The sequence below is a fragment of the Lissotriton vulgaris genome, chromosome 7 (genome assembly GCF_964263255.1).
Source record: "Lissotriton vulgaris chromosome 7, aLisVul1.2, whole genome shotgun sequence".
NCBI classification, from domain to species: domain Eukaryota; kingdom Metazoa; phylum Chordata; class Amphibia; order Caudata; family Salamandridae; genus Lissotriton; species Lissotriton vulgaris.
The window spans coordinates 1,766,675,072-1,766,688,227 of NC_141695.1; the positions used below are offsets into that span (position 1 = coordinate 1,766,675,072).

General features: G+C 46.1%; 1 protein-coding gene across 1 annotated transcript in view; it reads right to left on the reverse strand.

Moving 5' to 3' along the window:
• Positions 1 to 4,292: 4,292 nt before the first annotated feature.
• LOC147706625 (cell adhesion molecule CEACAM1-like) overlaps positions 4,293 to 13,156 on the reverse strand; it is a 464,428-nt gene continuing 455,564 nt past the window's right edge. The window contains exon 6 of the mRNA XM_086933115.1: positions 4,293 to 4,784. Coding sequence (XP_086789241.1) covers positions 4,779 to 4,784 — 6 coding nt within the window. The 3' untranslated portion in view covers positions 4,293 to 4,778. The remainder of the gene's footprint in view (positions 4,785 to 13,156) is intronic.

Here is a 13,156-nt window from a genome sequence, read left to right on the forward strand (position 1 = left end):
CAGTTTTGCGCGCACAAGTAGGGTAAAGGTTCCAGTTGCCCATGCAGACCCCCTCTATGCATCCACCCACCTATGACATACCTATGACTCATCAAGTGAACACCTCCTGTCACGCCTCTGTCACGCCCATGTGCTCTTATCTCTCTCTTGCTCCGCCTGGAGCGCTCCACCTTCTTTATTGAATTCAATGTATGGTTTAACTATATATATTGTACTCTGTGAATAAAGAATCAGATGCCGACCCTTCCTGAACCTTAGTGGTGATGGAACCCGATTCTCCTGTAGCTCGAGCTATAGTATTAAAGCCCTTCTGAATCGGACACCACGGACTCTGCCTCTCATTTTATGAGCAATCCTTATTAATGTATAGAAATTAAGACAGGGTAATATATTATTTACCACAGTGGCAAACAAAAAAGTATAAGCTGGAATCCGCATAATAAATAATGTGGAGATATTGCTGAGAGATTGATATCTGTGGAAACGCGGACAGAGACTCTCGAAGTCGAAATGGAACCCTGAAAGTGCAGAATACTGCCCAGGGAGATGCTTTGTCTGATGTAATGCTCAAGCTGGAGGAGCAGGAAAACAGACAGCGTAGAAACAACATGTACTTTTTGGGATTCCTGGAGGGGGTGGAAGGTAGCAACCCTAGACTGTATATAGTTAATCTCTTGAAAAACACCTTCCCAGAGCAAGTGAAGTTGGACTGGGACAGCGAGATCCAACGTGCCCATTGTGTACTCTTAATGAAGAAATAGCCCCAAGAAAAACCTAGGGCTATATTGGTATTTTCCGGAAATTTCCTGCTGAGGCAATTGGTGTTAGATCAAGCCCGACCTAAATCTCCAAAAACCTGCAATGGGATTTCTTTTTTTGTTGAGCCAGATTTTGCCCATGCAATTGTGGAGTGGCGCTGGTGGCTAAGACAGTTCATATCTCCCTTTCAGAAAATAGGGGCAGAGGTCTATCTCCAGAACCCAGCCAGGCTTACAATTAAATATAAAGGAACTTCTTGTACCTTTCTCTCTAAGATTCAAGCGCAAGGCTTCCTTGAAGAAAGAACAAGGAAAGAAAAATGAGGGAAAGCCTCTAAGTGAACATGGTATACTCTGTAGAGCTATAAGAGGTTATGTTGGGAAAATAATGATGGGCAGTCGCTAATGATATTGTATTTTTTATATCAAGGGGGATGGTGGGGCAGTTTGTGAGAGGGATATCATTCAGGCTATGCCTGATTGCCCACATTTTTGGGGGAGGGTGGGTGAGGGGGGCACAGTCTTTGGGAGGGGTGGGATTATAGGTATTGCACAGTGTGGTTTTTATATCCAGAATGCTGCACAGGGAATGCATGGAGGTTATTATGGAGTAAAGAAACCTCTAGTGTGGTGTAAAACTGAAGAGTTTAAAGATTAGTAGAATAAGGATCGCACGGTCTATATATGTGGTCTGAATGATTTAAAGAAAAGGCAGATGGTATCCCAAGGGCTGAAAATATTACAGGCAGATATAGTCCGTCTACAAGAGAACCATGTAGAATGTAGTCAAAAAGATCTAATAAAAAACCTAGGATATAGTGTTGTAGGAGCTACAACCCAAAGTACATGTACATGGGGGTAGCAATCTTAGCCCGTAATAAGGCCATTTAGTTTCCCCTAGTTTGGGCTGATACAGCCGGGCATTGGGTTTTTGCCTGCTGCAGAGCCTTAGGCTTCCCTAATTTTACAATATAATCCCTTTATGGTAGCAGTGTCGATGACCCTTCTTTATTGGAATGGATTACAAACTAACTATCACACTGGCAACTACCTATAGAATAAAGCAGCCTGTGGCTCCAAGGATCGGGTCACTATATGAACTACTGAACGATTATATGACATACAATTTGGGAAAATGCTCAACCAAGTGGCATAGGACGTTAGGTATTTCAGATGCAGATTTTCAAAACTCCTATATAAACATCTTATCAATGTTAATGCCAGCGAGCCTCCAAGAACAGTTTTATAAAACATGCTTTGAGCTACCCTACACCCTGTAGTGGATTAACCAATGGGGGGAGTGGGAGGGGGTGTACTGTCCGCGGTGTGCAGTTTACAAGGCAGACCTAATACATATGTTTGATACTTGTAATGAGCTTGGTCCACTTATGAAAGAAATAGAGGTATTCTTGCAGGAGAAGTTGCTACTACAAGTGAATGTAACCCCTGTTAATTATGCTTGGTAGATCTAATTTGGAAAGGAAAGAAGGAGGGGCTTTTGTTTGCATTGCAATGGCTGTATACATAATTTGTATAGCCTTAGCATGGCAGAATGCTACTCCCCCTGCATTTCATCAATGGCTAGCTCACCTATTGAGCATGTATAATCTTGAAAAAACTATATATAAGCAGCGGGGTTTAAGGTTAAAAAGAAAGGGTCAGAAAGTTGGCAATATTTTACCAATTGGAGGAAACAACTTAATCGGTAATTTCATACATGCCATGAGAACGGCCTCTATTGCTTTGTATGACAGAATTGAGAACCTTTTTTCATGATACCTAAGTCATAGATATCTCATGTATGCACTTTACATTTTTTGCACTTTATTAATGGGTTTAAGAAAGAAAAGATAACAATGTATGCACAGGCAATTTATGGATGGTTGATGACTGAGGTATTACAGGATTTGGCTTTGAAGGCCATTTGTTTCGATTGCACTTTGACAACTTGGAGTTGCTGCTATAAAATGCACCTTAAGTTAATTGAATCCTCAAATGAAATATGTTAGAAGATTTCGTATTGTATAAGGGAAATGTATTTTATCTATACTCCATGATATTGTATGAGTATAAACTAGAGATATATAATATGGCAGCATTGAGATTCCTTTTCATAATACCTAAAGGTATAGAGACTCCATGTAAGCATTTTAAAATCTTTGCACTTTATTAATGGACTGTTAAAAAGAAGATAACATTGTATGCACTTGCACTTGATGGATGATTGTTAATTAAGGTATTATCAGATAGGCTTGAAGGCAATTAGTGCTGACTGCACCCTGACAATTTGAAGTGGCCGCTAAAAAATGCATCTCAAGGTAATCGCCTTATGAATTGAAATGTGATTAAAGATTTTGTATTGTATAAGGGAAATGCATTTATTTATACTCCTGACATTATATGAGTAAGAAACTAGAGATATATAAATAAACCCACGTGGAAGATTTTTAGGACAAACAGCGGTAACGGTGTGGGGGAGTGCGGCCACGTGGATTTATTTAAAAAATGCGGGAGGGTTTTTCTTTTTTCCTACTCAATACAAATATATAAAACGTTTAAAAAAACTTCATTGACACTATGTCTTCCCAATATAACCTACAAACAAAGGTTGACATAGTTCCACAATTCTGCATCCCTAAAATACATTCTATACTAGTCCTTATGCCATGATGGTGACTTTCAGCCAGTCCTGTGTATTCTCTTATAGAACTAAGTTTAAAGCCGCACTCATGAAGTGGCAAGTTAATAGCTATGTTACAGCATTATTGCCCTTTGTAACGATGCCAATTGTCTGTGATGTGACTGATCTTCTGGGTTGTGTTGCACAACCAGATAACACAGTCATAGAGAGTTGAAGCCTTATATGGTGACTTCAGGGAGGTCATATTGTTCACAGAGAGGTCACACAATAAAGAAAAGAAGGATATCAAATGAAAGGAATAAGAAGTGGGCTGAGCTAATGCCTTGAAATATGGACGTCATTGGTTTGAACCTCAGTGTGGATAACTCAGCCTTTACTTTCCCATGTTGATGAAATGAGTACCACTGAGTGGGAGGATTAGCACCTAGAGACAGCTCGGTTGTTGGCACGTGCAATGTTATAATAATTTTTGATGTGTGATGTCCCAAACCCGAATAGAAATATGAGGGTCCTTTTTGCAGTTGTGCCAAGTGTAAACCAATTTGCTCCATTATCAAGTCTGTACCATTAATGGCTTGCCAATGTTCCCATTTTAAAACTTAATTTTTCCACTTAGGCCACTTGTGCGTGTTTGTGATTCACAGCAAGTGCAAGTAATTTACTCACAGTATTGCACCAACATTTGAAATGTGAGTGGTCCTTATGACCCCACTGCACTAGTTGGTGCCCCGTTCACCTTTAGAATTCCCAGGCATGCTAGGGCATCTTCTTGAAATACTTAATAAAATGTGTGCCAAGTGCTTTAGCACCACATGCCCTCTGCGCTGTCTCTTTGTGTTTGTCTGTGACATCCGTGGGTCTTCTTGAATTAGGAACACACAAGTAGGCTTTCAAGAAAAAACTATGCTTTTATTGACCTGTACAAATTAGGCTTTCAGCAGAGTGACTTTAATATTTAAAGCTCCAAGTGCACAAGAATCATAGATGAGGTCATCAAACAGTCCTGGCTACTTAGCCAGCAGCCCTTTGCATTCTGGTATTTGTAGTTTTATCTTTTCTGCAATAGGCGTGGACTTTGAAACCCAGGCATGCAAAGTACAGTGGGCCAAAATACCAGAACTGACTGAAGGGCCTACATTTGACATGTGGCCAATTGGCAGCTAGGAGTGCAACGGCTCTAGGCATGAGTCTTGGTCCAGGATGACAGAGGGATGATGGCTCTCAAACAATGCAATCTGCGGCAATCAATTGTCAACAATGTGGAGCCAGTATGAATACTTCTGGGTTGCATGTCGGGGTGCAAACTCAGCAGACAGTTGTACGTTCTCTACACATCACTGGTGAAGCCTTGGCTGCAGAATTGGGCCCAGTCATGCAGGTCACATCTAAAAAAACACAATGCAAAATTATCAACGGGCCAGTCGGGGACATATTCAGAAACCTTTATTCAAGACGTGCAAGGAAACAGGCCTCCCCGGTCACTAAAACCCTGTATCCATCAGTAGCCCTATAACGATGCGCGAAGGTAGGAAGGAGCAGAAGATGTCTTTTAAGAACACTACATCACAACACAGTAACTAGTTAACCTCCCATCACAGAACCCAGGACATCCCACCCAGATTCACTTTCTGGTTGGATCTCTGCCTTTGATCCTGTACAGCACTCCACTGTCTTTCAAATATGTGTGTACTTTATAAATACCATCAAAGTAAATATGATGGCAAAAGGCTCAAGCATCAATTCTTGCGTAATCTGAGGGAGGCTATGTGTGGAGAGGCATGAATGAGAAACAGTAGAAGCTCTACACAGTGCAGTTGGCAAGCATTCTTTAGTGGTGGAACCCACTGAAAATTACAGACAAGAGACTGGTAGCTGGTGATGCTCTGAAACAGCATTCACTTTGATGGAAATAGTAATGTAAATACCCCAGTAGAGATAACAAGGATTGGAAAAGATGCATTAAAATGGACTCGGACTAATACCAGAGTCAGTTGTGCTGTAAGCACAGCTAACTTCGCAAACTGTTTTGGGTAGAAAGGGGGCAGGGACTCTGAGATGAGGTTGACCCTGTGGCTCTTATTTCTGGTCCCATGTAATGTTTCTGTGCTACGTCATCTGGAAGGGAGAAGGCTGGGGTCCTTGGAGCATATTACCAAGCAATAGCGATAATTATCGCTATTGCTTGGTTAGAGACAAAAATTTACCGCAGCGCTGCGGCGATTTTTACCGCAAATAAACCTTGGTATTACCAAGGTTTAACGCAAATGCGGTAAAAATCGCGCAAAGCATGAATATCGCTGAAAAGTCAGCGATATTCATGCATTAGCGAGCTAATGCTCTTAGCCATGTTATCCACCTCCCATTGGATTACATGCCTAAGAACTGCTCAGGGCAGGTGTTAGCTTTTGGAGATATTCCCGCTTAGCGCGAATATCTCCAAAAGTTGGTAATAGGAGATAGCGATGTTAGCGACTGTTTTCAGTCGCTAACATCTTGGCACGCCCACTTTGCATCTCATTAGTGATAAATATCACTGACATGCAAAGTGGGGCCCAAGATGGTCGCTATCTCCTACTAGCTGTTGCTAACTGGTGTTAGCGGCAGCTAGGTAATAGGGAGATAATTTTATCTCCGCTTTCTTGGCTTTAAAGCCAAAAAAGCAGAGATAAACCCCCTTGATAATATGCCCCCTTGTGTCTTGCATTAGGAGAGAAAGGGTGTTTCTGCTCTTCAGGTAGGAGATAAAAAGCGTAAGGGGCCAGACTTGCCTCTCTGGCATTTCCTTTATGGGCTGCAAGCCAAGGATGCTTAATTTAAGCTGGTGGCTGCAGGCGGGACCAAACTGCATTCCTTTTTAGAGATTGGTACAGGGTTTAAATCATCAGGCAGTAAAACTGAACAAAAGAGAGAAAGGCATGAAGGGGTGTGGGCAGAAGGAGGAAGGGAAATATGGAAAATAGTGAAAAGGGAGAAAGAAAATATCAGAAAGAACCTGCAAGAGTGCCATAATATGCAGGGAGAGCATGTTGGTGGATGAACGAGCTAGGAGCTGAAATCAAGAGAGACCGCCTTGTTATTCAACAACCTCAGCATTCGCCAATGATACATGCGAGCGTCTGCATGGCATTTGGCAATGATACATGCAAGCTTCTGTTAAAAAGAAAAAAAGATTGGGTTACCTGCAATTACTCTTTTACAAATTAAGCTTACTGCCTCCCAAACAGTGCCCCGTTGGGGCCTTTCATCTCTCAGCCTCCTGTATTTTGGGTCCGACCTGAACATTTTTGTGTTGATTTTTGTTCGCAGTGTGGTGTTAAAGGCTGCTGTTACCAATGATAATGGAACGTCAGCAGAGGATTCCACAGGCTGCAGATAATACAGGGTGGGTAGGCAGTGCCCACAGCCACCCTTTTTCTTGGTCGGTTCCCCTAGAAAGTGATCAGAAAGACCCCAAACACACACAGGGCAAATTCAAATATAAGGTCTGAGAGCTGGAAAATGGGAAAATACTCCTTTTTGATTGGCAGAATCACTCAACTTCTTTTGACCAATTGTTTTGCTATCACTCTTTCTCATGGCACTAGTCTTCCTGTATATATGTATTTATGTATGTATGTGGTATTTCTTTAGAAAGAACCCAGTCAAAAGGTATTGCGATACTGTACAGGATCAAAGACAAGCTCAAAGTCAACCATGGGTGGTGGTAGAGTTAGCTGGTTTTTGGGATATTAATGCATGTAAAATGTCCACCTGCAGGGGTTCCACCTTTTGTACAAAAAATTACATAGTATTTGCACTATTTGTCTTAGATTTTTAAGTCCGGGGACTGCCATTAACTGCCTATTCGGTACTCACTCCCCTATATATTCTGAGAGCCAGGCCCTGGCAGTGTAGTGGTTGAATAGAGGCTAGAGATTCCCTGCAACATTTCTGAGCCTTCAAGCATCATAAAGCCAACCTTCAGGTAGTCAGGAATGTCAAACACCCCTTAAGTTATCATAGGATCTGCTTTTAGGTAGATAGTCGAGCCCAAAACCTTCTTGCCAGAGATGCTTAGGGATATTGGAATTATCAGGCACTGTTTATTGGGCGTGCAGCCTCACACAATGGGAGATTTGTACAGGGTCGCTGGAAAGTTCACAAAGTTGTTCACGCCCCCCCTTGAAATTTAATGTCGCTATGCCCCTGCAAAGCAGGCACCCTTGCACCATGGCGCAAGGGTGCCTGTGTTGGTGCTAGGGAGCACACAGTGCACCAGCGCATCTTAGTCGATATGGCAAATTTCTGCCCTCTACACAGGACGCAGCACAGCAACTTGTCTTGCTGCTATGCTCTGCATCAAATCTTTGTAACTCTGGCCCAGGGAATCTAGAACAAGCAAGCGAAAAATGCAAAATCTGTATCTGTGTAATAACATAACATTTCTGAACATTTTCATGAAATTACATGAAAGACAAAACAGAGTGTCAGGGGGTGACTGTGAAAAGACAGTAGCTTGAGACAAGCGTTCAGCTTCGTAGTGATCTATTCAGATATCATAACAACCTCTGTCATCTCTGAGGCAGAGCCCTGGGACGAGACTGGAAGCTGGTGGTTTGCCAGAGGAGGGGAGAAGTGCTGGGTGGAGTTTCAATACTTCCCAAGCAGTGAGGAGCACACTGAAGGGTTGCATTCACTTCCTATAACACTGAAATGGCTGGGGCCCCCGACCTCACCTCGACCCACAGGTGAGGTTGACCTGTACCACAGAGCCAGGTAAGTGCCACAATGCGATGAAAGCCCTTCTAGCCTCAGGCTAGAGCAGGCCCGGTGCACTTCGTCACTCTGAGAGCACCACAGGCAAAGCCTCCACCACCAACCACAGGTGATGTTGAGCTGTACCCCAGAAGCAGGTAGGTGCCACAATGCTATGAAAGACCTGTCAGCCTCAGGCTACAGCAGGTCCGGTGGACTCTGTCACTCTGAGGCCACCATAGGTGAAGTCTGCACCCCCACCCATAGGTGAAGTCCTCCGGTACCCCAGAGCCAGGGAGTTGCCACAGTGCAAAGAAAAGCCCCCTAGCCCTAGGCCGGGGCAGGCCCAGAGGTCTGTTACTCTGAGACCAGCAGAGGTCACAGCCACAGAGGTTGCTGAGGTTTATCTCATTCATGGACCTAAAATGAAGGATTAAGTCATGGGAGAGCGAAGGTCATACATGTTTCGCACAGATCATAAACCAATCTTTGGCGAAGGAAACAGGCTGAGATGAGTCTGCTCTGCTGACGTCGGGCCTTCACCGTCTCTGAGAGGTTGTAGGAGTGTCATGGCTGAGAGGCCATGAGGCCTCTCTGGAGGGCAGGGGTGATGCAGAGATTCTTGTTTCACTCCCATTGTGTGACATATGAAGTGTTAACCTTCCGCTTCCTCCACCAACCTCAGGGTGGCTTCAAGCTCACTGTAACACTAGGTGACTCCTTGTTCTCTACCCCAAAACTTGAGCTTGGGTGAGTAAAAGCTGAAACCCACAGGATCTGCAATGTTTGGGTGCCAGAGAGGGTCACTTTATTAATATTGTGTATACGCCGGCCTCAGCCCTTCTCAAACCTGCTCCAAGTGCCTCCAGCATCACCATTGGCTAGCCCTTATGTATATCAAAGAAAAAAACCTGCTATCGTCTACATCATAGCACACTCCAGCTCTATACACATCATAGTACGGTTGCATCTACATCAAAGCTCACTCACCGCTTCACATACACACCAGACCTCACTAACATCCAAACCTATCTCTCTCCAAGCTGTGCATGTACCTCATACCTCACTCTTACTCAATTGCTATCTCACTCCGAGCTATGTATGTACCTCATACTGCACTCTCGTCCAGGACCTGTCTCATTCTGAGATATGTATGTACCTCATACCTCACTCTCGTCCAGGTTCTATCTCGCTCCCAGCTGCTTTTTAAGTCATTACTCGCTCATTGGTCCAATCCTCGTCACAGCTCTCTCCAGAGTCTGATCTATATCACCGCTCGTTCCCAGGTCTGATCTATGTCACTGCTTGGTCCCAGGGCTGATCTATGTCGCTGATCGCTCACAGGAATGATCTATGTCGCCGCTCGCTCCCAAGTCTGATCTATGTCACTGCTCGCTCCCAGGTCTGATCTGTGTCACCGCTCGCTCCCAGGTCTGATCTGTGTCACCGCTCGCTCCCAAGTCTGATCTATGTCACTGCTCGCTCCCAGGTCTGATCTGTGTCACCCCTCGCTCCCAAGTCTGATCTATGTCACCACTCGCTCCCAGGTCTGATCTGTGTCACCGCTCGCTCCCAGGTCTGATCTGTGTCACCGCTCGCTCCCAAGTCTGATCTATGTCACTGCTCGCTCCCAAGTCTGATCTATGTCACTGCTCGCTCCCAGGTCTGATCTGTGTCACCCCTCGCTCCCAAGTCTGATCTATGTCACCACTCGCTCCCAGGTCTGATCTATGTCACCACTCGCTCCCAGGTCTGATGTATGTCACCACTCGCTCCCAGGTCTGATCTATGTCACCACTCGTTCCCAGGTCTGATCTACATCACTGCTTTCTCCCAGGTCTGATCTATGTCACTGCTTGGTCCCAGGGCTGATCTATGTCGCTGGTCGCTCCCAGGACTGATCTATGTCGCCGCTCGCTCCCAAGTCTGATCTATGTCACTGCTCGCTCCCAGGTCTGATCTGTGTCACCGCTCGCTCCCAGGTCTGATCTGTGTCACCGCCCGCTCCCAAGTCTGATCTATGTCACTGCTCGCTCCCAGGTCTGATCTGTGTCACCCCTCGCTCCCAAGTCTGATCTATGTCACCACTCGCTCCCAGGTCTGATCTGTGTCACCGCTCGCTCCCAGGTCTGATCTGTGTCACCGCTCGCTCCCAAGTCTGATCTATGTCACTGCTCGCTCCCAAGTCTGATCTATGTCACTGCTCGCTCCCAGGTCTGATCTGTGTCACCCCTCGCTCCCAAGTCTGATCTATGTCACCACTCGCTCCCAGGTCTGATGTATGTCACCACTCGCTCCCAGGTCTGATCTATGTCACCACTCATTCCCAGGTCTGATCTACATCACTGCTTTCTCCCAGGTCTGATCTATGTCACTGCTTGGTCCCAGGGCTGATCTATGTCGCTGGTCGCTCACAGGAATGATCTATGTCGCCGCTCGCTCCCAAGTCTGATCTATGTCACTGCTCGCTCCCAGGTCTGATCTGTGTCACCGCTCGCTCCCAGGTCTGATCTGTGTCACCGCTCGCTCCCAAGTCTGATCTATGTCACCCCTCGCTCCCAAGTCTGATCTATGTCACCACTCACTCCCAGGTCTGATGTATGTCACCACTCGCTCCCAGGTCTGATCTGTGTCACTGCTCGCTCCCAAGTCTGATCTATGTCACTGCTCGCTCCCAAGTCTGATCTATGTCACTGCTCGCTCCCAGGTCTGATCTGTGTCACCCCTCGCTCCCAAGTCTGATCTATGTCACCACTCGCTCCCAGGTCTGATGTATGTCACCACTCGCTCCCAGGTCTGATCTATGTCACCACTCGTTCCCAGGTCTGATCTACATCACTGCTTTCTCCCAGGTCTGATCTATGTCACTGCTTGGTCCCAGGGCTGATCTATGTCGCTGGTCGCTCCCAGGACTGATCTATGTCGCCGCTCGCTCCCAAGTCTGATCTATGTCACTGCTCGCTCCCAGGTCTGATTTGTGTCACCGCTCGCTCCCAGGTCTGATCTGTGTCACCGCTCGCTCCCAAGTCTGATCTATGTCACTGCTCGCTCCCAGGTCTGATCTGTGTCCCCCCTCGCTCCCAAGTCTGATCTATGTCACCACTCGCTCCCAGGTCTGATCTGTGTCACCGCTCGCTCCCAGGTCTGATCTGTGTCACCGCTCGCTCCCAAGTCTGATCTATGTCACTGCTCGCTCCCAAGTCTGATCTATGTCACTGCTCGCTCCCAGGTCTGATCTGTGTCACCCCTCGCTCCCAAGTCTGATCTATGTCACCACTCGCTCCCAGGTCTGATGTATGTCACCACTCGCTCCCAGGTCTGATCTATGTCACCACTCGTTCCCAGGTCTGATCTACATCACTGCTTTCTCCCAGGTCTGATCTATGTCACTGCTTGGTCCCAGGGCTGATCTATGTCGCTGGTCGCTCCCAGGACTGATCTATGTCGCTGCTCGCTCCCAGGTCTGATCTATGTCACCACTCGCTCCCAGGTCTGTTCTATTTCACTCCTTGCTCCCTGGTCTGATCGATGTCACGGCTCACTCCCAGGTCTGATCTATGTCACCGCTTGCTCCCAGGTGTGATCTATGTCACCTCTCGCTCCCAGGTGTGATCCATGTCACCTCTAACTCCCAGCTGCCTCATTTCATAAGTTAGACATTCTCTCTACAGTGCAGTTAGTTTATTCCTACTTCTCTTCCTTCTTGGTTCTAGGCAGGTTTTCTGCCCATTGTTAACATCTTCCATGCTTATTACGAGCCCAGCTCGTCATGAGGCACAGTGGAGCTGTGCTCATGACGAGCTGGGCTCGTCATAACGGCCGCGGCCCGCTCACCTGCGATTTATTCCCCGTCTGTGCGGGAGAATCAATCAGTGGGCGTGGTTGTGACGAGCCCAGCTCATCATGAGCACATCTCTACTGTGCCTCATGACAAGCTGGGCTTGTCACAAGCACCGTGGCACCGTGCTCCCCCTGCCCCCCTCACCATGGGGGAATTACCCCAGTGGCGAAGGTGTTAAAGAGTGGCACGAGGAAGGGAAGAAAGTCTGAACTTGGGTGAGTGAGAACAGTGCCCCAATCCCTCTAACTTGAATGCACAACGTTCTTAGATTGGTTTTGGAGCCTAAATCTAGAACCAAGTGAATGAATATTTTAACAGGGAGTAGAAAATAGAGGATTTCAGGGAGAGGTTGGGAGCAGCATATTGCACAGCTGAGCCTCAAAGGGCTTATGGCCTACACAGCAGTACAAACCTAAGGACGTATTTACAAGCCCATTTTGCCGCTGCTATTTCACCTTTTCCCATATAAAGAGTGACAGACCAGCAGCGCAAGGGGCTTGTAAATAAGCCCCAAAGACTATTTCAACACTCTCCCCCGCAAGTCTTGGGTAACACACTTCTGTGTCTGAATTACACAGGACCAGCTGTGAGAGAATACAATATACAGCAACAGGCAGCAGGTTTGAGATAAATTGCTGTCCTGTGGTAGTCATATACCCCCTCCAGCCTTCCATAATCCTTGCAGGGGGCTTCCCACTACCTTACATTCAATGACATTGTCCCTTTTGTGCACTACAATTCCCTCAAGCGGAACCACTGCAACCTCTTCTGCTTTGGTTTCATGATTTCATGACCATTCAGCTGCAATGCAAGACCTGATGTCCCACAGATTTACCTAGTCATATTTAATAAATGTGTTAAATTTTGCAGAATTAACAGGAAGCACTATCACAACCTTGTTGGATCTCTACACCTCCCTCTAGCCTTGTCCATCTCTTGGGTAGCCTGTAAGCTAACGTTGATCATAGGGAATTGCAGCGTACAGCATCCTGCACAGCTGCAGCGCAACAAGGCCACGCTCACACTCGAAGATGCTGAGCTACCGTCCCATCCAGCCATCAATAAGTAATATTTTAGTTTAAAATTTTAGACCTCCTTTAGGTCTGGGTTTACAAGAAAGGATAAATGACTTACGTGTAATGCTAGTTCTCTTCCAGGGGTATACTCATCAAAGTCATAAGC